This window comes from Boleophthalmus pectinirostris, unplaced genomic scaffold (genome assembly GCF_026225935.1).
Source record: "Boleophthalmus pectinirostris isolate CB_2022bp ecotype Guang Dong unplaced genomic scaffold, ASM2622593v1 HiC_scaffold_20, whole genome shotgun sequence".
NCBI lineage: Eukaryota > Metazoa > Chordata > Actinopteri > Gobiiformes > Gobiidae > Boleophthalmus > Boleophthalmus pectinirostris.
The window spans coordinates 30,939,236-30,965,431 of record NW_026571153.1 but is presented as its reverse complement, the minus strand read 5'-3'; the positions used below and the strand labels follow the sequence as shown (position 1 = coordinate 30,965,431).

General features: G+C 40.0%; 1 protein-coding gene across 2 annotated transcripts; it reads left to right on the top strand.

Annotated features, from left to right (window-relative positions):
• Positions 1–3: 3 nt before the first annotated feature.
• On the top strand, positions 4–21,559 carry LOC110170295 (E3 ubiquitin-protein ligase Topors-like). 2 transcript variants are annotated; one of them, XM_055156157.1, is made up of 6 exons: positions 4–230; positions 4,197–5,631; positions 7,431–7,835; positions 10,476–11,091; positions 14,261–14,371; positions 15,700–21,559. In XM_055156157.1, the coding sequence occupies exons 2-6, from the start codon at positions 4,200–4,202 to the stop codon at positions 16,787–16,789; spliced, it is 3,654 nt and encodes a 1,217-aa protein (XP_055012132.1). In that variant the 5' UTR covers positions 4–230; positions 4,197–4,199; the 3' UTR covers positions 16,790–21,559. The 2 variants fall into 2 exon arrangements, with proteins under 2 accessions (XP_055012132.1, XP_055012133.1); XM_055156158.1 differs by lacking the exon at positions 4–230 and adding an exon at positions 436–590.
• The last annotated feature ends 4,637 nt before the right edge of the window (positions 21,560–26,196 follow it).

The window sequence follows — 26,196 nt, the reverse complement described above, 5'->3', positions numbered from 1 at the left end:
TTACATTCCAACGGAAATGTGCAGCGACAGTAGCCGATCCAACTCGGTGCATTTGTGGATAAATCAAACATTTATTACACGGATTATCGTTGCATACTGATAAAAATAGCGAGGCCCGGTTGTCAGCTCGCCCATCGGCTACAAATCGAGCGAAACAGCCCGCAAACGGAGCACCAAACCCGGATGAGAGCTTTTGGAAGACACGGAGGGAGTCGGCTGCGTCGGATCAGGTAGGCGAGCTAACATGCTAAAACACTCAAGAATAATTGAATTTTAAAGCATCCGATTATTATTTAACGTAATATTTAATGCATAACGTGAGCTTAGCGACGTACTAGGCTGTAAATTCACATGAGTCATAAACGCTTCGAAACAAAAGACGATGCCAGCCTGAACAAAAATGCTAGCAGCGATTAGCTTCTTAGCATAATTGCTTTTAGTATAATAACCACACGCTGAAAACAGACGTTCTCTCCAAATGCAAACGGATAAAACGTGATGATCTGATAAAGCGTGAAAGAAAACATCTACTTACAACAAGAGAAAAGCAGTTCACGTTTTAAAGGGCAAGCTACACGTCAAAGTCAAAGGTTTGTGTCACTGATAAACGTGTATTGTTTTTTCCCCCCTTGTTTTTAATGATGAAGTGAGAGGGTAGTGTGAAGGACTCTCTCTGAAATGCTGATTCATGATGACTTAAAATCATTAAAATGGTTATAATTCCTTTTCTGTTTTTCCCAATACATGTATTTATTGTTATGAAAGGTGACTGCAGGTTCTTCTCTTTGCCTGTCCATTTGTTTCCTGTTAAAGGGCCCATATGAGGTTATTTTCTAATCTATGTTGTAACGTTGTTTCCTCGTCACAGACAGACCTGGAATTGTGTTTTGTTTCTTTCACACATGTTTAACACAGAAATCCTTCATGTATTTAGGCTGAGTTCTTCTCTCTTAGACTTAGACAAACTTTATTGATCCACAAGGGAAATGATTTGGTCACAGTAGCTCACACATCACAATATAATGTAATAACAAAGAGTAAAAAAAACAACAACAAAAAAGATATAGAGAGAGATAGATAGGTCAGGCCTTTTAATGATACTGTTTAAACTTTTCTTTAGTAGGATTATCCTGCTTTATTATTATTATTGTGTCAGTGGTAGGATGGTGCAAAAATATAGAATTATCATGTTGTTTAATGTGATGATACAGTATTGATATTGTGGGCTGCTGTATTAAGCATTTTTAGTTATGTTTTACTAAATTATTTTGTTACAGTGCTACATTTTTGTTGCGTGTTAAGAGGAAGGAAACTCATTTATGCAACACATTTGACATTTTCACTTTTTGATGATTAAAATGGGTGTTTCATAGTTACTTACACAAGAAGTGGTTAACAAAGATTTTTAGTATCACAGCCATGATTTAGCCTTAATTTTTCGAAAAATCAAAATCGAAAGTGCTTTGTATCAAGATATGTATTGTATCGTGGCCTATGTATTGAGGTATGTATTGTATCTGCAACTTCTGAACGATACCCAACCCTAGTCAATGGCATAAAGTAGTTCCAATATTATAATTTATCAGTGCATCTCTGTAGAAATATATTGTGCTTAAAAAGTTGTTTTCGTGACAGGCCTGGGACTCTTTCTTTGTAAACCAAGTTGTGTATAGGTTTGGATCTTTTGACATAACATAACAAAATTCTAATCCACTTTATTTTTTATAGCACATTTATATATAAACAAAACAGTTTCCAAAATGCTGCACATGTAAAGGTAACATTAAAAGCAACAGGTCGAATAAATGCTCAATTTAAACGTGCATTGTGTAACTTTTCTGGTGGAGTCTCCATCAAATGCATTTCTTCATGGAGATGTTATTTCTTTGTCTGGAATGTTTCATAGTATAGCATTAAACCATTCATCATCATGGAGACCAAACCAGATCAAGTTACAGGTCAGATCTGTGGAGAGGCAACCCCACTCACAGTTATAAACAGCTATAAAACCACCTGTAATTGAACAAATGTAAGGTAGAGCTCTTTAATGTCATATATTCTTGGGTTTTTATGTTAGTGACATAAATTAGTTTCAGTATTATCAATTATCGTCTATCTTTACCGTATTTTCTGCAGTATAGGGTGCGCTCTACATCCTCCAATCCCATCAAATACGACTGCACCCCCCGCAATCCAGAGCACCCTATACACGAATCCACTCGGGTGTCCCAGCATGACTTCAGTAAACTACAAAGCCACACCACCCGCAGCGCACGCAAACACACACGGAGCAGACAGCTACCGCACAGCGAAACACACCCACAGACACACTCATCAGTCCACGCGGACGAGGAACGGAACGGAGGAATGAATCTCAAAAGCGAGTGCAATGTGCCACTTCTAGACACGTCTGAACAACTGAGTCACTGCAAACACGCCGACAATCCAGCGGTCCCAGACAGCACCCTCCCTACACGCCACAACTGAACAAAGCTCAGAGTCACCGTGAAACGCGCCAAACAAAGTCCGACTGACCCATTTAACTGTTCTGTTTCGTTTAATGTGCCTTATAGTCCGGTGCGGGTTATATATGAAAAAAATGTGACCATAGACCATTCAATAACAGTGCGCCTTATAATCCAGAGCGCCCTATAGAGCGGAAAATACAGTACTTCAGCAATTTATCACACTTCAAAATCTGTTACAGGACAGACACAAAAACAATAAAACCTGATAATCCCAGTTAATCATTTTTAAATCTGTAACATGTGCATTACAGAACATACTTTTATTGGTCAATATTTGGGCACATAGGTCACTTATTCAGCCTTTTACAGCTCAAATCTAATTGCAGAAATAACAAATACACAACATCTCCCCACGTTTACGAAGACATGTTACACACATATTGAACTGTCAGTCAGTCTAGCAATTATGGTGACGGGCCCTGACATGAGCTGCTGTTAAAGAGTGAGGGGGTCAGTTCTTTGCTTTTGAAGTCCACACACTGAAACCACAGGGCTTGGTTTGGGGGCCGTTCCACTTATTTGGTCTCTGTTATTTGTAAACTGTCACTAGCTCAGTTCCTCTCACTGGTACAACTCCAGAGGCGAGATCTTTTCAACTCGGCCGGACTGGTGAGAGATACTGACTGGTCTTCTCTATACACACAGATACCCACATGTTCACCAGGTCTGTCACGATAATTACTATACAAACTTATTGTTCAATATAGGAAAGATGGGACAATATTTTTTGGGGGTCAATATTTATCGTGTGTACAGTTTCTTTGCACTGCTGGGATATTTTGAGTTATTTTTTCAGTATTTGAAGATATGAAAAAAACGCCTGTAATTGAATAAATATTAGGTAGTGCCGTTTAATGTCATACTGTGGAACATTCCAGACAAGAGCAATGACATATCCATAGAAACAAGCAGGTGATGGACCCCCAACCAAAAAGTTACATAGTGCACCTTTAAATCTGCTATCAGTAGTGTAAATTAGTTTCAGTGTTATCGTTTATCGTCGGTTTACTTCAGCAATATATCACACTTGAAAATTTAGTTTTATCTTTAAATTATTATTTTTTTTAATATGTCTATGTTTTGCTTTCGTTTCAGTGCATGTTGTATTAAATTGCTGCGTGGTGATCTTGAGAGTTTTGAAGGATGCCATAATAATAAAAAAATATATATATAAAATAAACATAAATAAATAATAATATAATAAATACATAAATAAATCAAATACACAAATAAACAAATCAAATACATTAATAAAATAAATCAAATACATAATAAAATTGACAGTAGATTTATTTAAAAAGATATTATAGTTGTATTTTGATAATTGTGCTCTGGACTGTACAGAATCTAAAACACATACAAGAACTTGTATAACAGAAACATTATTAAACTGAAATGTCAACAAAAAGATACATTTCAAATTTTATCAATAATACACCATAATGAAAATACACAATACATATTCACTATTTAGGAGCCTTCAGTCACCACTTTTCAGACTTTATTTGGTTAAAAATGTATTTAAAACATCTCAGTTCACAATAGAGGTAATTGTTTGACTGGTCAGCTAATTGAACTACTAAAATAATCATTACTGGCGGCGCTAACTATTATTATTGTTATTGTGAAGAGTCCTGTTACAATTAAATATTTTTTTTGTTCTTCCAGGTGATGGCGCTCTCACGTATGAAACTGCGTGCGCGTTGCCCTAACACGTCATCACGAAACGCTGAGCCCCAGAGTGAAGAAGACGAAGGACCGAGACAGGAGCGCCACCGAAACCCGTCCACGCGCAGCCGAGGCCGAAGAAAAACCAACAGGAACAACAGAAATACCCAGAATGCAACTGAAGCTTCAAATAATAATAATAATAATACCTCCACAACTACTACCACAAGCTCCAACATTCCCTCCACCTCTCCTCTGCCGTCATCCTCCTCTTTGGCCACATCTCGCCAAGTCCTTGCCGCCGAAGACACCTCCCCCGATTCGAAATGCCCCATTTGCCTCGATCGCTTTAATAACCTAGCGTACCTGGACCGCTGCTTGCACCGTTTTTGCTTCATGTGTATCCAAGAGTGGTCTCACAACAAAGCAGAATGCCCCCTCTGCAAACAGCCCTTCACCTCCATTCTCCACTCTGTCCGCGGCGAAAACGACTTCAAGAAATACACAATCAACCGCTCGCCTGAGAACGGCAGCGTGGCGGCGACGGTTGCCATGGTAGCGGCGATGGCGAGCGACCACCGGATGAGGCTGACGTTGCGGAGAAGCAGCTCGAATCGAAGCAGGAGAAACCAACGAATGGTGCCGGTGTGGGAGTGGCTTGTGGATTCGCCTCCCGACAGTCCGGAGTTTATCCCGATTTCGCCGGCCGTGAACCCTGAAGAAACCCAACCCTTAGATTTGTCGGAACGCGGAATTATTTTTGAAGGGCTAACCGGGCTCGGATCCGCTGGGAATTTACCTCCTTTCGTCGCCAACAATCGGGAAACACGGAAGCTGCTTTTCAGGTTGGCGGCGAGACGGCGTTTGCAGAGAGAAGGAGGACGCATTCGACCGCTGCGTGACAGAGAGACGATAGCGCTCCGTCGTGGGCTATACCGATGCGGAATCCGAGTCAGAGGAATCGCTGGCAGCAACAGAGACCAACCACAAAGGGAGATATCAGTCGAAAGCTTTTGCCATAATCCATCAAATTTAAACAGACTCCGTCCTTGGATACGACGTGAGCTAGTGGTGCTCTACGGCTCTCATGATTCGCTAATAACAATCGTCCAGAGGATTATATTGGCGCGTATAGCTAGGCACGGACTTGAGGACTTACCCGTCGTGGAAGATGAACTGCGCCCGTTTTTGTTGGCGCGCACGGATCACTTTCTACACGAGTTGGTTAGTTTCGCCCGCTCGCCGCTCACGATGGAGAACTACGACATTCAGGCAGTTTATGAACCGCCGGATGTAGCTTTTAACGTGGACGCGCTGGACAGTTCGACGGACAGCAGCGCCGTCATCGCCATCTCCGAGGAGGAAGAGGACCGAGAGAGAGGAGCAGAGCGTGTTGAGCCAGTGCAGGAGAGTCAAGCCAGCCTCAGTATGACAGGTATGTGCATGAGGTACTGTTGTCATGATACTAACACTTTAAACTTTATTTCGATACTAAGGAATAGACCAGATACTTGATACTAATTCTGATTCCACACTGACTAGGTAGGTTCCATAGTGGTCCATGGGCGTACACTTTTTATCGATACCTGCTCAAATGAATTTCTTGTTGCGATACTAGTTTTGGTATCGATTAGTATCAAATATTTGCTATTTTGACAATTGTAATTTGTACAGAAAATATTACATTAAAAGGCCTGTTCCATGCAGTTGTTTCCTTATAGTTTTCAAATCTCTGCCTGCTATGTGCATTTTTGTCGCTCTTTAAATCGCACCATGACAGAGACTCAATTGTTCAGGATTGTGTCAGGTTTTTGGTGTCCCATGATTCTTAGTAACAAGCAGCATTCGAGTTATTTATGACCAGACAAAATGGTATGTAAATCAATAGATTATATTTTATAGTCTCAATTTTTTTTTTCTTGGCAGCTTTTACCAAACAGTGCATGATGTAAAGAGCATTATTCTTAAAGGGGCAGTTTGGAATTTTGGACACTGGCTAGCTAGGAAAGGAGGTCCTGAGTGTTGGAGACGTGTGGAGACACTTTTTGAAATATTCCATCCAGTCCTTGTATTTGCAGAGGTCACTGGTGCTAGGCTAATGCATGTCAATGGCCATAGTTATTCTGGCACTAAAAACAGTCTTACCCACTCCACAAAACACCTGAAGCAAAACTATTATTACACCAGACTGTCCATGTGAATGTCTGTGTTGATAGAATAATGTTTGAAATAAAACTAACCTTGCATCTCATGAATCGTCACATGTTGAGGGACTATTTTCTCATATATCAGTCCGCCGCAGGCAAGCTTTCTGTCAGGAAGTACAACTCACTGCTGCTGCTCAGACATAAATCCTTCAAATGCAAGGTTGGTTTTACTTCTAAAATTATTCTATCAACACAGACATTCACATGGACAGTCTGGTGTAATAATAGTTTTGCTTCAGGTGTTTTGTGGAGTGGGTAAGACTGTTTTTAGTGCCAGAATAACTATGGCCATTGACATGCATTAGCCTAGCACCAGTGACCTCTGCAAATACAAGGACTGGATGGAATATTTAAAAATGTGTCTCCACACGTCTCCAACACTCTGGATCACTAGGAAGTGAGATCCTGAGTCCAAAATTCCGAACTGTCCCTTTTAAATTAAAATAAATACATTCATTAAATAATAATGAAATCAAGTACAAGCTGTTTAAAATATATTTTGAAAACATAGCACTGCTTCTGGGACCTTCTTCCACATGTAGAGTCCCAGATGTGTTGAATTCAAATTCAATTTAAAAATGTGCTCCTATTTGTAGGGATGAACTGATACAATACTGGTATCTCCCAACAGTGCCGATATTGAACATTTTTGATGGATCAGATATCGGTTCCAGGATATCGGTTCAGTCGACATCCCCATTTCAGTCTATATATATTGATGTAATAAGATGATTTACTTGATGTTGGCCCGAAACACCTTGTAATATTTTTCTATTGTTATATAGTTACTTAAAATTATAAATCACAGTTACAGTACACATATGGATTTTAAATTTTTATTTTTGAATTATCGCTGTCTGGTTAGCGAAAGTTACTTAAAGCCAAAGTATCAAAATCGCGATTAGAACCAAAAAAGCTGGATCGTGCAGCCCTACCTATTTGTCCGTTCTGTTCTTTTTGTTTCGTTGGTTAATAAAATTATTTGTGTGTTGAATCCTAATTTTATACCTGTTTACATTCCTCTCAGGCTGGGACGATGAAACTCCAGGCCCCTCCTACTCCACGGCAGACTCTTCCTGTTACCTGTCCTCCTTTAACCTCGCCCTGCACAAGGCGATCAATCAGGGTCGAGGAGAGACGCTCCCTCGGACCCCTGCATCGCCGCGACAGCACAGAGAGGAAGAGGGCGAGGAAGAATGCCTGATCGTGGGGTACAAGAAACCCATCGCCGAACGCACGCCCGAGCTCGTCCAACTGTCGTCCGATTCTGAGGAGGAGAAGAAGGGAGGAGAGGAGGAGGAGGAGGAGAAGAAGGAGAGTAAAGAAAAAGATGGAGAGAAAGAAGAGAAGGAAAAAGAGGGCAAAGAACCAACTGAAAAACAGCCAGAGGTGTTTTTTCCAGTGCTCTCTCCTTCACCACAGTGCAGAGAAGGTAAGAACTGACTGGATTTTAAAAGGCCATTGTTATGTTGTTTTGTGATTTATCGCTTGTAATGTTGTTTCCTCATCATAAACAGACCTGGAGTTGTGTTTTATTTGCACAGTTACACATTAACACACAAACCCTGCTTACTTATGATGTCATGTGGTAATACAGGAAGTGCTCCACTGTGTCTTTAAAGTCCATACACCTTCACTGGAATCATTTGGTTGATTTCAGCCCTGAAATTGACAATTTCCAAGCTTTAATTCCAAATAAAAAATTTTTTAATTCCACTTAACAAAGACCATGTAAACATTTAATTCCTAATGAAAATGATTATTTGGAATTAAACTTAATTCTGAAGTAAGTTAGTGCTTTATTCTGATTTTAAAGCCAATTTAATTTATTCCTGTATCATGTAAATGTTTATTATTCTTAGAAATAATTGTGGTCGTTCAGTACATGCTCGTTGGGTTGCTCTTCTGACAAGATCCGGACGATCCAGATCGACCAGTCCTGCTTTGGACTCATCCACTGCTCTTTGGATTTGCGAGCAGGATGTGGGAGTGGGACAGACGTAAAGTGTGATGAGAGAATTCTCGAGCTGCTGCTTAATTATAAGCGGAACAACTGTGAAAAAAGTGTGGAGCATGTTTGTGTCCATGGCGTAACGACAAACCGAGGTAACAAAAAAGCCGGTAGCAGCTGAAGTGTGTGTTTTCTTCGACATAAATACGTTTTTGTCCCTGTCCAATCAGAACCTTTCTCCACCTCCAGACGTTAAACGGAATTAAATAAAGGCCATTTAACATGTTTTCCATGTAAATTATTATATTATATTAAATGCAGAATTATTATTTCCATGCAAACTCAAAGAAGAATATTTTGATTCCAAACTATTTAATTCAGAACAATTAATTCTGAACTAAACATCATGTAAACATGGCCAATCTCTACTGAACTCAAGGTAAAAAGGAGCTGTTCACTTTACCACTACATGACGTCACAAGGTGCTAGGGTTACTCAAACATATGTGAATGAAACAAAACACAAACCCAGGTTTGTTTTTATGGTGTAACAACATTATAACATGAAAACTTCTGTTTTCTTCTAATAAGACAAATTGGGAAACGCTAAGTAGCTTATGTACCTGACATGTTTCGGCGATAGCACTTCTACCTTCGTCTCTGGTGTCTTGGTGTCTCTCTGTTTTTTACCCGCAAAATACCAAAAAATACCAAATCTTCAGCTTACTCTCCTCCTTTCTGCTCTGATCTCATAGAAATTCTAAATAATATGACTAGCTGACTAATGCCAATTTTGGTTGACTTAAGTCCGCCACACGCTACAGGAGAATTTGCTCGATTTAAGGCACGATTTGCTTCTCCCCGTGTTCGGGGAGGCGTGACCCGACTTTGTGTCTTTGTGTGCGATTTGAAGCCGCTGCACTCCTCGTGTGTGTGTGTGTGTGTTTGCAACACTACAATAACAGCCAATAAAACGGCGTCAGGGGCAGAGGAGTGACGGACACAGAGTCGCAAGATACAAACTCATGAAATTGTGAAAATCATTATCTCGTAAAGTTGTAAATTTAAACTGCAGCATCTCATCCACATTATCCATAGAATTTGTGACCCCCAGTCCACAAAACAGCGCTGTTAATCCAGTTTGAATCATTCTTTAAAAGTAAAAAGGTGAGAGTAGTTCCTAACGTGTTTACATCCACACAGCACATGGATCAAGGTGAAGCTGCAGATTAGTGATAGTGACTCTACTTCCTGTATACTTTATCCCCAGCCTTCCGTGCATTAAAAATCATGTATAGTCGTCCCTCGCTATATCATGGTTCACCTTTCGCAGTCTCGCTGTTTCGCAGATTTTTGTTAGTGCAATTTTGCTTATGTGCCCGTGGAGCTCTGCGCGGGTCCTTTCTCCTCCGAGCCCGTCCTGACAGTGAATTCTGGTTCAGTTCTGGTTCAGTTCTGATTCAGTATTGGTTTAATCCTGGATTAGTCCTGGTTTAGTCCTCCTCTTCAGTCCTGGAATCAGTCCTAGGTTAGTCCTGGTTTAGTCTTGGTTCAATCCGTGACGTAGGCAGCGCAACGGTTTGATATTATTTCGGGTGCGGTGCTGTACTGTGCGGGTGCAGGTCTAGAAAACTGGACCCGTGCAAGACTCTGCGCTGTAGGGTTCCATTACGGAATAAATGAATCTTTGGTTTGTTACATAAAGAAGGAGGAAAATAACAAAAGAACGACAGCAGCAATAAGTTTTAAGAAGGATGTAAAAAGGGTTGCAACTGTCCTGTCTGAGAAAAGTGTATAAAGTTTGTGCTGAGGGGTTTTACAGACTTAAAACAGATATAATACTTGTAAAATATAAAGTTGATTACTTCACAGATTTCACCTATCGTGGGTTATTTTTAGAATGTAACCCCCACGATAAACAAGGGACCACTGTATCTGATGTTTTGCACCATATTTCACAAATAATAACAACGCAGATTTGAATTGCATCCAAACGAGAAGTGCTATGATATTTTGAACACTTAAAATCTCATAAGGTTCTCCTCGTGTCTGTGGTTTGTGCTTTTTGTCGCACGTTTAAAAATCGTTTAAGACTGAAGAATTCCAACTTTTGTCTGTGCAGAGATTGTTGCAGACGCACAACCATCAAGGTCTCACTCTGACTGCCCCAACCCCGGACACAGTCTCACCGCCCTCCTCCGCGTGCTGGGAAAAGCTTGCCCCAAATCCAAGAGAAAAAAACGGGAACGACGCCGAAATAAGCGACTTCGAAGCAGCAGCGGCACGTCGCAGAACCAAAACTCCTCCAATCTCTCCACGCCATCTCATCGCTCATCTCGCTCGCCGTCTCCTGGTTCCAGCTTCGATTCCGATTTCCACGGATACTCGATAGTCTCTCCTCTTAACTCCTCCTGTCCGTCAACGCCCAAATCCTCTTCCTCTTCCTATTTTGGCTCTTCCCCCTCCGCGACGCCGCCCCCTCGAGAAAAAGTCCAGAGAAATAGGGAAGAAGAGGAAGCAGCAGCGGTGGCGGAGAAACCGGGAGGGAAACGGAAATACAAGAGCCGCCATCTTGACAGTCACGTCCGAGATCCAACGTGGAGGCCAAGCAGCGGAAAAGGGAACAGCAGTAAGAGTAGAACTAAAACCAGAGAGATGGAGAGAATGAAGAAAGAGGAGAGGGAGAAGAGGAGGAGACGGAGGAGGAGGGAAAGACGGAAGAGAGAGAGGGAAGAGAGGTGAGTTTTTGGAGTTTTTTTAATCTTAAGGTTAAAGGTGGACTGTGTAACTTTTTGGTTGGGAGTCCATCGCCTGCTTGATTCTGTGGATATGTCATTGCTCTTCTTCAAATGTTCCACAGTATGACATTAAACAGCTCTACCTTACATTTATTCAAATACAGGTGGTTTTATAGCTCACAAATACCTAGAAAAACAGGCATTCTGACTGTGAGTGGGGTTGCCGCTACACAGATCTGAACTGTAACATGGTTTGGTTTGGTCTCCATGAAAAGGTTTAATGTTTCACAGTATGGCATAGGGCTGGACATTAAGAAGTTGCCGATGCTAGGAATGGGCATTCGTTGAAATTGTATTAATCGATCGTCAGGAGAATTAACAATTGATTTTCGATTAATTATTAATGTTTTTATAAGTATCCTCATTATTATTGCTACTCCTAATCTGCATAAACAAACTTCAATCAACTTTACAACATAAACCTTAACCACTCTAGAGCCGCATCAGCCGAGATTATAATGTGTTTAAGTCTCACAGAAACTAAACTTAAACTTCAAACCTCATGACTAATTTGCGGAGGGGAAAAAAAAAAAAACGCTCTTGTGTGCTGATGCGGTTCAGTTTCAGTGGAATATGAGTGTTCTTTCTGGATGTTCATGCTGAAGGTGAGTCTGTTCTGTTTGTGTGTTGCGATGTTTTCAAAGATCATACGAGTGCAGGTTTGGTGCAGCTCTTTATGTTTATATATCGATATTTTCAATATATCGAGATCGTTTTTAAACTTGATATGAATTCTGACATATCACATATATCGATATAATGCTTATATTCAATTCTGATTTCGCCGCTTCGCTTGTTTACCTTCTCTCTCGTCGCCTCCGCGCTCCCCCGCCTCCCTGATTTTGTTCGCTCGTGTCTCCTTCACTCGTCACTACTGCCCTGAACGCCCAAAGTTGGTGCCAGTGAAAAACTTCAAGCACCACAAACCTTTTCCACCATTTACAGACAAGAACATCAGCAGCACATTCTCATGTTCCACCGAGTCGTGTCCTTTAGCCCGAAAGAAGCTAAACCAGCTGAGCTGCAGTGAGAAGTGCTGTTTATGCAAATGAGCCATGCGCTTAAGTTTCGTTTCTGTAAAATGTAAACACACGTGCGCAAAACTGCATTAAACACATTATTATCTCAAACAGGGCTGATGTGACTCCAGAGTCGTTATGCTTTATATATTGTAAAGTTTAGCAATGTAAAGTTTATTTATGCAGAATATTTTAATTAATAATCTGTTGCAGTGTCACTTGTACAATAGTGTTTGGAAACGTTTGATTTGATCTGCAGTGGATTGTGGGATTAAACCTCAGAGCTCCTTACTGCTGGATAATAACATGGATCTATTGAAATAAGGAACATCCTGAGCTTCTTCTGCTAAATGAGCTCATGGTTCTGGTTCTGGTCTGGATAACAGAGTTAATGCAAAGATGAACTTGTGTTGAGTTGTTTTATTTATGAATGAAAAGAAGAAAATATGTATTATTTCTTTTATTTTACAGTTAAATTATTATTTATGTAATTAGGGTTTTTGTAATCTTAAATGTTCCTATATGAACTGCCGACCTCTTACACTTCAATAAAAAAAAAAGGACCTTGTGGAATTTGGCAGATTTGTTTTTGCAGTTTTCAGTTTTAGGGGGTTATTTTTTCTTGAACATATATCGAGATATATATCGTATATCGAGATATAGCAAAAATATATCGAGATATATTTTTTGACCCATATCGCCCAGCCCTAATGCAAACACTCATTGAGTGGTACAGTGATTTCTAAGGAGGTGTCAAAGCTCAAACGTGGGACTGAGAGGCCACTACTCCAATGTTTGTGCTGTCAGACACAGCTTCATATCTACGCACAGAACATTCCATTTGTCAATTAGAAATGAACGTAATTGACAAAATTCTTAATGATCAATTATTGATTAGTCGACTAATCATGCCCATCCCTAGCCGAAACGGTACATACCTTGATACATAGGCCACAGTACCATACATATCTCTTTACAGTGAACTTTCCATTTGATACAATTCAGTACAATATATTTCAAATCGATTCAATACAGTTTAATAAAAAATAAAGGCTAAATCAGGCTGTGATACTAAAAGTCTTTGTTAAACCACTTCTTGTGCAAAGGGAATACGAAACACACCCATTTTACTCATCAAAACAATGAAAATGTCAAATCTGTCGCATAAATGAGTTTTCTTCCTCTGAACAAACAACAAAACTGTAGCGCTGTAACAATATAATTGAGTCAAATACCATATTTTGCATACTATAGGGCGCTCTGGATTATAAGGCGCACTGTCATTGAATGGTCTATTTTCGGGAGCCGTAATGCTGCAAGTGGAGCGGCTTTGTAGTTTACTAAAGTCATACTAAGACACCCCAATAAATTCCTATATAAGGCTCTCTGGATTATAAGGCACACAGTCAATTTTTGATGAAATTAAAGGCTTTTACTTGTGCTCTATAGTGCGGAAAATACGGTATATCAAAAAATACTCTAGGGGATATATCGATACAGCAGCCCACGATATCGATACTGTATCATCACATTAAATGACACAATATATTGATATTTTGATATTTTTGCACACCCCTAGTATGGTATAATATGGCATACAAACTCAAATCAATCAATCTATCTTTCCATGGAATCATGCAGTTGACTTTCCACCTGCAGAAAGTTTCATACTGTATCTTTTAATTGACCCAAAAAAGGTGACTTGCACATCTTTTACATGCTGTACATCCATTTGAACTAGATACCTACACACTGACTAAATTACAAATTCATTTTATTAGGGCTTCAGTATTTTCAAAGTACAATTGCAAAAACATACGTCACAGTTTTGACAAATTGAATTTTTGTTGTTGTTTTGTTATCATCATCTACACCTGTTCATTGAAAATAACGTCTAGGGGATGATGTCATTGAGGGATGAAATCATTTATAATATTTTGATTGTAGTAACACATTTGGCTTTTAAAAACACTTCTATACAAAGACTCTGCTGACTTGATCTGTTTTTGCAAATGAAGTCTTTATTTCATTTCCACTTATTCTTATTTGTGATGTTAAATCCTGTATGTTATGATGTCTCTGTGTTTTAGTCGCAGTCGTGAGGAGCGCAGTCCCAGTGTGGAGATCGTTTACGAGGGAACGATCTGTAGCTCCGCCCCCAAACGCAAACGCCGCCGACACCGCAACAGTCTGCTCTCCAGGTGAAGAACTATTTAACAGAACATTTTATTTTTCTTATTTCAAAATGTTTTCTTGTATGAAAACAGTTTCAGAGATGTACAGAGAGCTTGTGTCTACCTCTAGTCTATGCAGTATATGTATTTTGCACAGTACTGGTCAATGAAAGTGGTGCACTATGTCACTTTTCGGTTGAGTTGCTGGTCTCCATGGAGATGTCTTGCATGGAGTGCTTTATGAGTGGGGGATTTATTAATATACAAATTTTTATTGCTTAAAAATACCTTAAAAACCATGCCTTTTTACTGTGAACCAAAGTGTACCTTTAAGAAAAGGTTACTACTGTATTTTCTGGACTATAAGTCGCACCAGCCAAAAAAATGCATAATGAAGAAGAAAAAAACATATATAAGTTGCAACGGACTATAAGTCACACTCTTGGGGTAAATTTATTTTATAAAATCAGAGACCAGGAACTGACATTTCATGTTGAAAGTCAAGTTGTATTAATAACAACAGAAGAGAGAACAACAGACTGTTAACGTCACATATGAACAGTTCTTCAGATAAACTATAACATAAACAACAGAACAAGTTTACCAAACTCTCCATCTCACTCCAAATCACTAAATCCATTCAATTCTTCATCCTCGGTGTCACTTCTGAACAACTCTGTGACCTCCGGAGGTAAACAGAGCGCCGCTTCCTCTTCTGTGTCGCTGTCGTCAGACTCGGCATCAGTTCCAGGTAGAATTATTCTGGCCTTTCTGAATCCCGACAGGATGGTTTCAGTGTCACTGAAGTCCAGACTTTGTCCATCCAGTGACTTCAGGAAAGTTGCATGCTGCACCCTCCCGGTTTCTCGCTCACTCCAAACTTTCTTTCTGCTGCTTGATTACCATTTTCAGCTGCAGATTTCACTACTTGCAGTTTGTAATCTGCAAAATATGATTTTCTTTTTGGAGGCATTTGTGTTCAGTTTTCTCAGTTGTTTTCATAAGTTTGTTTAAATTTTACATTGTTCAGTGGTGCAGAAGTAATGGTGCGATCGACTAACCAGACAGGACAGAGGCTCTTTCTGCAGGAGACATGCGCAATAGAGCGAAATGACAGCGGTACAGGAATAATAGTAGCAGAGTAGCAGGTACTGACACACAAGTCTGAAATACACAGTATACTGTATGTACACACGTTCTACTGCACAACTGAGGGATTACAGATATACCAGTATTAGTCAAAAATACAGAGTCAGTTTGAATCTTAATGTGACTTTTTGTTATATATTTTAATAAAATTCATATTTCCTGTCAACAGTAATAACTAAAACTAATGTCTCCGTCTCTTTTCCCAGTCCCCCGCTGGTGATCACACTGGACAGCGACAGTGACCGAGACCCCCTATTGGACCACAGCAGCAGCGCGTGCAGCTCCCCATTTGGCTCCCAACAAACCGTCGACTTCTGCCACTTCCCCACCCTCCCATTGGTCCATTCTTCCGGTATGAGCGGGGTCTTGGAGAGCAGAGACATCGGCGAACTTCCCGTGGATATTTTGGACCGAGGATCGGAGAAATCAGATATTGAAAACCGGCAAAATAAATCGACCGATCTGATTTCTTTGGAGAATAGCAGTGATAGCAACACGGATATCGACGTCGAGAAGGTGGAAATTAGTCACACGCCAAATTGTGAAGTGGAGGAGGTGAAAAAGAAGCCACAAAAGTTACAAATAGTTGAAGACAAACCTACATCTTCGAATAGTCGGACACAATGTCAAGAACGCAGTGAAATTCCACAAAAATCGAATACAGACGAGGCTGATAAAAAACTTTTGGACAGCATTCTAAGTGTTTTGGATGGAATCACAACAAAATCAGATCTTCCTTCAACTTCCAATCCTGGTTTTCCCCAAGACAATCATTTTAAGAACAGCTCATTTGACTGTGGGAACATTTTACCGAATAAAATCAAAAATCACACTGCGGATACTTTTCAATCGATATTTTATCCAAACACGCTGCCCCCATTTCAACAGCTAACAGAAAACAGACCAAAATTCCCTTCAAATACTTTGTCTTCTAAGGAAAAGTCCAACATTGACGCAAACAGGACAGAAATCACCAACGAAATCCGGACTAGGCATAACTTGGAAACCCACCACGAAATCGCCAATTCTTTGTTGGCGTTACGAGAACCAAAAAACAGTTTGACAAGTAACAATCCTATTCCAAACTCTACTTTTTGCGATTCCTTATCTCCCCAAGGTAATCGGATATCTTCGGAGATTGAAACGAGCAGATCTACCCCAAACTCCGACTCACTTCTTGCTAATTTAAGCGAAAAAACACAGACGGACCTGGTGCATGAGAAGGTGTGCAGTGACTCTAGAGCCAAGTTGGACATTCGAAATTACGGTTCAACAAATACAGAAGATGTGAAATGATTTAACTGTTAGGAAAAGTTTTTGCTGATTGTATAAAGGTGCACTGTGTAACTTTTTGGTTGGGGGTTCTTCACCTCCTTGTTTCTACGGAGATATCATTGCTATGTCTGGAATGTTCCACAGTATGACATTAAGCCTACCTTAGATTTATTCAATTACAGGTGGTTTTATAGCTCAAAAATACCTAGAAAAACAGACTTTCTGACTGTGAGTGGGTCGCCTCTCCACAGATCTGACCTGTAACCTGGTCTGGTTTGGTCTCCATGAAGATAGAAATGTTTAATGCCATACTAAGGAACATTCCAGACAAAGCAATAGCATCACCCTGGAGTAAAGTAGAAAAGTGGAATACAGTAACTTCAGTCTGATTTATATTCAGCTTATTACTTGTTAGAGTGCCCCCCTACGTTCTACATACCGTATTTTCTGGAGTATAAGTCGCACCAGCTGAAAAATGCGCAATGAAGAAGAAAAAAACACATAAGTTGCACCGGACTATAAGTTGCACTTTTTGGGGAAATGTATTTTGTAAAATCAGAGACCAGGAACTGACATGTCACCTTGAAAGACAAGTTCTAGTAATAACAATAGAACAGAGAACAACAGGCTGAATCGGCATTAATATGTTAACGTCACATATGAACAGTTTTTCAGATAATTATAGCATAAACAATAAAACGTAAGTCTCACTCCAAATCACTAAATCCATTGAATTCTTCATTCTCACTTCTGCACAACCTCCAGAGATAAACCATAGATCCATGAGGTAAACAGAGCACTGTTTCCTCTTCTGTGTAGCTGTCCTCAGACTCAGCATCAGTTCCAGTTAGAATTATTCTGGCCTTTCTGAATCTCGACAGGATGGTTTCGATTATCACTGAAGTTCAGGCTTTGTCGATTCATCCAGTGACTTCAGGAAAGTTTCATGGTGCATCCTCCCGGTTGCCAAGAAGCTGTGTTCTCCATCCCCGCTTTCCGCCAGTCAATCACAAGTTTCTCGCTCAATCCAAACTTTCTTTCTGCTGCTCGAGTACCGTTTTCAGCTGAATATTTCACTATTTGCAGCGAGACAGCAGCTATTTCTACAGGAGACATGCGCAGTAGAGTGAAGTGACAGTGGTACAGGAGTAATAGTAATACTCGATACTCACACACAAGCCTAGAGCCTCTTGCGGTCAGTGTAAAAATGTTAATGTATAAGTCGCAGGAAACACCCAAACCATGAAAAAAACTGCTACTTATAGTCTGAAAAATACAGTAATTTTTTTTATTTTTTTTTCATATATTTGGCAAAAAGAAATTAATACATCTCCAGTTTGTTTGGTTAATTTTGGACATTACAAAAAGTGAGTTTGAGACTCTTGTAGTTGCAAAGAGACTTTCAGTAATGTTACTTCAGAATATTACTATTTAAGTATATGGAAAAAGTACTCGAATAATTGCTCAAGCTGAAGATTAAAGGGCCTGTATTATGCTATTTTCTGATCTCTTAAAATGTTTCCTCATCACAAACAGACCTGGAGTTGTGTTTCGTTTCATTCACATGTTTAACTCACAAACCCTGCAGATTTAATACCTCTCAAACTGAAAACACCTTGTGATGTCATGCGGTAATACAGGAAGTGCTCCACTGTGTTTATAAACTCTATACACCTTCACTAGAATCATTCGGATGATTTCAGCTCTGGAATTGTCAATGTCTGCTGGTAGAAGTTGGTAAAATGAGCTGTTAACTTGAAAACGGCCACTTCATGACATCACAAAGACATGCTCAAACATGTGTGAATGAAAAACACAACTCCGGGTGTGTTTTTGAGGAGGTAACAACATTATAATATGACTTAAAGCTCACAAGAGTCAATATTGTGTAATATGGGGCATGGGCAACTAGAAGTACAAAAACTGCAAAAAAAAAACCAAAAACCCTGCATCTTTTACTCAAGTAAGGGTGTAGGTACTTCAAAACAATGACTACTCAAATACAAATCAAATGTATGGTGTGATTAAAACTACTCCAAATCAGCTGTTTTTACCAGAGGCAGCCACTAGGGGGAGACACAGGATACTGTATTCAACATACAATGCTCTGAATACAAAACTGTTGGTGGAAAAGTTACTGAGTTCTGCTTTAATTTTCACATTTTGGTTGGCAGTAGACCACAATACAGTTTTAGTATTTGGTTTGATACTCTTTGCTTCCCCTACATCCAAACACTTGCATGTAAAAGGTGAATTGGAAAATGAATCTGATTTTTTTTTTTTTAACAATCTACTTAAATTTTACGATGTTTTACGAGCTGTTTTTTCTTTTAATATGTCTTTATTTATTTACATTTATATATAAAAAATATATATTATTGGAGGACACAGTCTTTAAGAACATCTGCAGCTTTTATGGTTTAAAAAAAAAAAAAAAGGGGGGTTGTGGTGTTATTGCCAACCAAAAATTAAAGGTGCACTGTGTAACATTTCTGGTTATTTCTGTTGTTGCTTTGCTTTGAATGTTCCGCAGCATTGCATTAAACAAAATTATCTTGCATTTATTTAAATACGGCTCAAAATTACGAATGAAAAATGAAAAACATGTCCCACCGATGCAGATTCTGGTATCGAATATTAACATGCAAATTCTGAAAAGTAAGCTGGATCTGGTATCGGTTCCATGATGGTGATTAAACCGATATTCTGGTTGGACATTTTATTTAGATGTAATAAGATTATTTACAGGCTGATATTGTTTGAACTTTTATTCACATGAAGATGATCTGAAGGATAAATAACATGTCTTAGTTTATGATGTTTTAAGTGCCATTTTCCATCCTTACACTGTTATCGGTTAATATCGGGTATCGGCAGATAATACATGTGTCACGAATTTCGGACTTCTGGTCATTGCGCAGTGCATACTGGGAAGGATTTTCTGAAAAAGTGAGCATGTTTGTTTTCCCAGGGGGATGTGTGTATTGACAAAGCCAGTATTTTCTAGTCTTTTGAACCATATCACTTTTGTTTCTGGTTCTGATATTGTCATATTTTAGTTTTGGGATTTGGACATCAATTGTGTGGTTTCTGGATCCTAAAAGCGGAAAATGGCTCGATAAATTTGTTTGCGAACTTCATAAATGCAAAAGGGAATCAGATGTGTGTGACTGCAAACCTCTGTTCAAACTGTTTCTCTTCCCAACGGAATTGAAAAATAGTGAAAGGTGAAGGTGATGGGCAGGATTGATCCACAGGAAGAACCAAAAAGGAAACCTCTGACTGTCTAAGAAATCATCCTGAGTTTGCAGCAAACATTTTGTATGTGGAGCACTATCAAAGCAAAATCCTGATCCCTCACTCCACCTTGGTTACGAATTTAAAAAGTCAACACCGAAGTGAAAGGCACCAACTGTTCACCAAGAAACACCTTCCACTGCAAAGAGACCAAGACATGATGTTGCTGTAAAACCACAAGAACAAGAAAGTGCAGCTCAGTCTGTTTGTCTTCTGCACCTCTCACTTAACAAACGGGATCTGCTTTGATGGCTCCACATACAAAATGTTGGCTGCAAACTCGGGATGATTTAGGTAGTGAAATGTTTCCTTTTTGGTCCTTCCTGTGGATCAATCCTGCCCATCACCTTCACCTTTCACTATTTTTCAATTCCGTTGGGAAGAGAAACAGTTTGAACAGAGGTTTGCAGTCACACACATCTGATTCCCTTTTGCATTTATGGAGTTCACAAACAAATTTCTTGAGCCGTTTTCCGCTGTTAGGATCCAACAACCACACAATTACAATGTCTGAATCCCAAAACTAAAATATGACAATATCAGAACCAGAAACAAAAGTGATATGGTTCAAAAGACTAGAAAAGATCGACTTTGTCAACAGATGCATCCCACTGAGAAAACAAACATGGAGGTTTGATGCTCACTTTTTCAGAAAATCCTTCCCAGTATGAATTGCACGATGACCGGAAGTCTGAAATTCATGATGAATCTATTAAAGCCAAAGTATCAACAACAATATCGGAACAGAATAAGCCGGACTAATGTATTCTTAAGTTTTACTGTGAAAGGTGTCGCCTCTACATGGATGTGACCCGTAACTTGGCCGTGAGAGTGCCACCTTCATGTCAAAAAAGAGAAGAATTTAATGCCCTATGGTGGAACATTCTAAGCAAAGTAATAATATCTCCACGGAGACGAGCAGACAGTTTAAAAAAGTTACATAGTGGCCGTACTGTGCTTTTTTCCTCTAGTGTTTTTTGATTGATTTTTAATTAAATTTTCTGTTCATTTTAATCTGCAATATTGTTTTAAATCAGAACTACTTGAAAAATGTCCATGTAACTTTTTCAAATGGGCACAAGTATGTACAAAGCTGTGGGCGGGGATAGGGGGTAGGTGAAAGCTGCAATTTTCCGAGCACTCAAACCTCAAATGTCGCATAATACTGGATTACTCGAACGTGCATGAAAAACGAGGGACAGTCAGAGAAACGTGGTTAAAAGCTCTTAAAAGTTGTTTTTGCAGAATACGTCTCCTTTAATTTTGAATTCAAAGTGTTCTCATTTTCAGCTGTAAAAAGTTTTGTACATTTTAGAAGAATCTTTTTTTTTATAAATAGACTAAAATATCCTAAAATCTCCCACGATCAAAAGAGAAGGCGATGTGTTCACTTCACACTTCTGTAACAAGAAAATATTTTTAAAAGTTGAAGTAATTCAGATTGTAAAATGACACTGTTGGAAAAGCCAAAATAAAGGATTTGATGAGAAAAAATAGTGCCTCGTTTTTATCCACAAACTTCTATTTTCTGATCTGTGTTCTAATTAGGAGTGTGCAAAAATATTGAAGTATCAATTATATCGTGTTGTTTAATGTGATGATACAGTATCGATATCGTGCTCTGGAGAGAGGAGAGGAGAGAGAGAGGAGAGAGGAGACGACAGAGAGATGAGATAGGAGAGAGAAGAAGAGAGAGGGGAGGAGAAGAGAGGAGAGGAGAGAGGAAAGGAGAGGAGAGGAGAGAGGAAACGACAGAGAGATGAGATGAGAGAGGAGAAAGAGGAGAGGAGAGAGCAGAGGAGAGGAGAGAGGAAAGGGGAGAGGGAGGAGAGGAGAGAGGAAATGACAGAGAGATGAGATAGGAGAGAGGAGATGAGAGAGGAGACGAGGGAGGAGAGGAGAGGAGAGAGGAGAAAGAGGAGAGAGAGAAGAGAGGAGAGAGAGAGGAAAGAGGAGAGAGAGGAGAGAGAGAGGAGAGAGAGGAGAGAGAGAGAGGAGAGAGAGGAGAGAGAGAGAGAAGAGAGAGGAGAGAGAAGAGATAGAAGAGAGGAGTGGAGACAAGAGAGGGGAGAGAGGAGAGGAGAGCAAGGAGAGGAGAAAGGAGCGGAGAGAGGAGGGAGGAGAGGAGAGGAGAGAGGAGAGCATACGGAAAATCATTTGGCACCGATTTCAACACAAACCTGCCAAATATGAGAAAAAAAATCACATAAAATCACAAGGAAATTAAATCCAGGCGACTTTCTAGAACAAATCATTCTCCGCTTTATACGGACAAAACTAAAACTTTAAAACATGAACATTATGAACTTTAATTATTGCTATTAAAAAGTCGTTAAAGGTTCAAAATGGACAGTACTCTTGTGAACATTAAACCTGTTTTAAAATGTTGTTACCTTCTCAAAAACAGATCTGCAGGTGTGTTTTGTTTCATTTACACGTCTGAGTAATTCTTTCTTATTCGTCTGTTTACATTTCTAAAGCTTAAAATGCTCTGTTCCACCTTGTGATGTCATGAAGTGGTAGTTTTCAAATGAATTAGATCCGCTGCTCCCTCACAGTGCACAGAGCTGACTGAGGTTTGAGCTCCATCTCTCTTCCTCTTCATCTCTCTCTTTGTCTCTCTCTCTCTCTCCGTTTCTCTCTCTCTCTCCATCTCTCTCCCTCTCTTTCGGTCTCCCTCTCTCTCCCTGCTCTGTCACTTTCGCTCTCTCTCTCTCTCTTTGTCTCCTTCTCTTTTTCTCTTTCTCCCTCTGTCTCTCTCCTTGTCTTTCTCTCCCTCCCTCTCTATTTCTCTCTTTTCCTTTATCTCTCTCTCACTTTCCCTCAATTTCTCTCCCATCTCTCTCTTTTCCTACCTCTCTCTCCCTTTCTCCTTCCCTCCATTTCTCTCTCCCCCTTTCTCTCTTTTTTCCTCTCTCTGGCTCTCACGCTCTCTCTCCCTCTCTCTCCTTCTCACTCTTTCCCTCTCTCTCTCTCTATCGCTCTCTCCCTCCCATCTCTCTCACTCTCCATCTCTCTCTTTCTCTCTCTCTTCCTCTCTCCATCTCTCTCTCTTTGTCTCCCTCCCTCCCTCTTTCTTTCTTTCTTTCTTTCTTTGCCTATATAATCTCCCTCTAGATCAGTGGTGCTCAATACGTCAATCACGATCTACCAGTCGATGGCCAAGGTCGTGTGGGTAGATCGCCGTGTCTCGTCTCGGACTCGCGTTTGGACTCGGTCTTGTCTCTCACTCGAGGTCTGACACTCAACAAGTGTGATCATATTTCATTCCGGCCGCTGCTGTTGGTAATAAACTTGTAGCGGGTGCAGGAGCGTGTGGGGCGTCTCAGTGCAGCCTGTGCGCTCATTTGAAACCCGCGGAGACTCTACGTCACATCACAAACACACACGCTCCCTATGCACGGCTCGTCTGCAACAGCGTGTGCCCTCGTGTACCAGCGTGCATCACAGGGCAGGTTCAACTTCCTAAACATCCTACCTGTCCATCTGCCTCACGTCAGCACGCCGCCCCTCGCCTTTTCACGCTCTCGCTCCTTCCTGCGTACAGCCAACACAAGCCCCTCCCACAGTGCGGCTGATTAGAAGAACAAGACCAAACGTGAAGCAAAAACCAGTCTAAATTTGTGTTCCAGTGTTGGCACAAAGCAGGTCTACAGCATAGAGCGGATCTACAGAACAGACCTACTGCCACATTTGGCTGAAGTTTGTCTAACAAAAGTGCACAAATGCATCTGTGTTTGTCACGATGTGCGTTTGGTTTGGTAAACGTGCAGAGGCTGGTAAATATCACTGCAAAACCAGAAAAGAATGTAACTCCAGTTTGGAACTTTAAAAAAACAGGTTTAAAAATCTTCCTTCACTTTTTTCACAGTTTTGTGTAAAGTGCCAGAGGAAGTTCTCTTAAAGAAGAGGTTCTCAAACTGTGGGGGAGGGTCCAAAAAAGGGGCACAGAGTGTTTCAGTGCAGTTTGCTTGGCTTTGTATTAGGTAGATCTTTATGACTTGGTCATTTTGTAAGTAGCTCACATGCTGAAAAAGTGTGAGCACCTCTGGTGTAGAGTTATTATCTGTGACACCCGTGGATCATTCCGTTATAATTTGGTAGTTTTAAATCACAATATTGATCTAAAACGATTTAATAAAAGAAACAAGAGCACTGATTTCTGTGTTAGAAAACTGTGGTGTCCAATAGATGCATCAAGAATCTCAGACTTCCGGTCATTGTGCAATTCATACTGGGAAAGATTTTCTGAAAAAGTGAGCATCAAACCTCCATGTTTGTTTTCTCAGTGGGATGCGTCTGTTGACAAAGTCAGTCTTTTCTAGTCTTTTGAATAATATCACTTTTGTTTCTGGTTCTGATATTGTCATATTTTAGTTATAGGATTGGGACATTGTAATTGTGTGGTTGTTGGATCCTAACAGCGGAAAACTGCTCGAGAAATTTCTTCGCAAACTCCATAAATGCAAAAGGGAATCAGATGTGTGTGACTGCAAACCTCTGTTCAAACTGTTTCTCTTCCCAACGGAATTGAAAAATAGTGAAAGGTGAAGGTGATGGGCAAGACTGTGATTGTGATTGTGGTGTTTGGGTAAACTAACCCACAGCTTGGACATGACAGTGTGATTGGTCCTCCGTCCTCCTATTGTCTCTCTGCAGTGAGGAATCTTGGGGTGACTGTGGACTCCATGTTCAAACTGGACGAGCACATTAGAGCTCGCTATAATTAAGTCCAGCTTCTTTCAGTTAAGGCTCCTCGCTAAAGTAAAGCTCTGCCTTGCACGGGCAGAGTTCAAAAAACCTATCCATGCTTTCGTAACAGCCAGGGCTCCTGCAGCACTTACAACACGTCCAGAACATCACACCTGTGCTGAGTGACCTGCACTGGCTCCCTATCTTACATCGGGTGCAATTTAAAATGTGATTGTTTTCAAATGTTTGCACTCTATGGGTCCAGTCTACGGAAGCCGAGAGGGGTCACAACAAATTCAAACGCCACAACAAATACAAATGCGACAACACAACAAAAAGCCACAACACACCAAAAAAAAGACACAACGGAAATGACCGCGGGACTATTTTAATGCAAACGCTGCAACAAATACAAACGCCACAACACAAACGCAAATGCCACAACACATTAAAAAGCCACAACACATTAAAAAGCCACAACACATTAAGAAGCAGATTACATGTACCAGACTTACGCAATCAGAGTATAAATTATGAGTAACTGTATTCGGTTAGTTAGTCTGTTTCAGTGAGTGGTAATTGGATTACAGTTACTTTGTTGAAATAAATGGATTACACAGAGGGATTTTCCTGTTTTCACATTTTGGGCTGTATCCTTTTTTGTATCCTTTTTTTTTTTTTTTTTGGTAATTCCACTCACTGTCGGCCACTAAAGCAGGTCTAAACAAGGTCTAAAACCAGGTCTAAAACCAGGACTAAAACTAGGACTAAACCAGGACTAAAACGGGACTAAAACAGGACTAAAATAGGACTAAAACTTTACTAAACCAGGACTAAAACGAGGACTAAACCAGGATTAAAACTAGGTCTAAAACGACGACTAAACCGGCACTAAAACATTACTAAACCAGAACTAAACCAGGACAAAAACCAGGTCTAAAACAGGATTTAACGGGACTAAATCCTGCTGTGTGGACGTGTCTCATCGTCTTCTATCAATAATATTTTTTATTTGGTTCAGTAAAGTCTGGCCTTTTTATTTTTTTTTAGCAGATAAAACATCTTATGTGAAGATTTCCTCGTCTTTGCTTCTCTACAGCAAATCAAGTAATCCAAAGTATTCAGATTACATTACTCACTTTAAATAATTTAATGGATTACGTTACAAACTACATTTTGGGGTATGTAATCTGTAATCTGTAGGGGAATACATTTTAAAAGTCACCTTCCCAAATTCTGAATATAAATAAAATTTAATGGAATTGAACTGGAGACGGAAACAATAATCGATCCATTTCAGACAAAGCGAACCCTAACAGAAAAGTTACACCGTGCACCTTTACGAGAAACGTAACTATAGAATCTGATTTCCGTCCTATTTGATACGACAGGAGTTGGCTCGGCGTAGGGAAAACGAAGGCCCATTGTTGACAGTTGTG

Excerpts from the sequence above, each read along its gene's own strand:
- LOC110170295 (XM_055156157.1), top strand. The coding sequence starts at position 4,200 with ATGGCGCTCTCACGTATGAAACTGCGTGCGCGTTGCCCTAACACGTCA. Across the intron at positions 11,092-14,260 it reads AAGAGAGAGAGGGAAGAGAG|TCGCAGTCGTGAGGAGCGCA; the intron begins GTGAGTTTTTGG and ends TCTGTGTTTTAG. Across the intron at positions 14,372-15,699 it reads CGCAACAGTCTGCTCTCCAG|TCCCCCGCTGGTGATCACAC; the intron begins GTGAAGAACTAT and ends CTCTTTTCCCAG.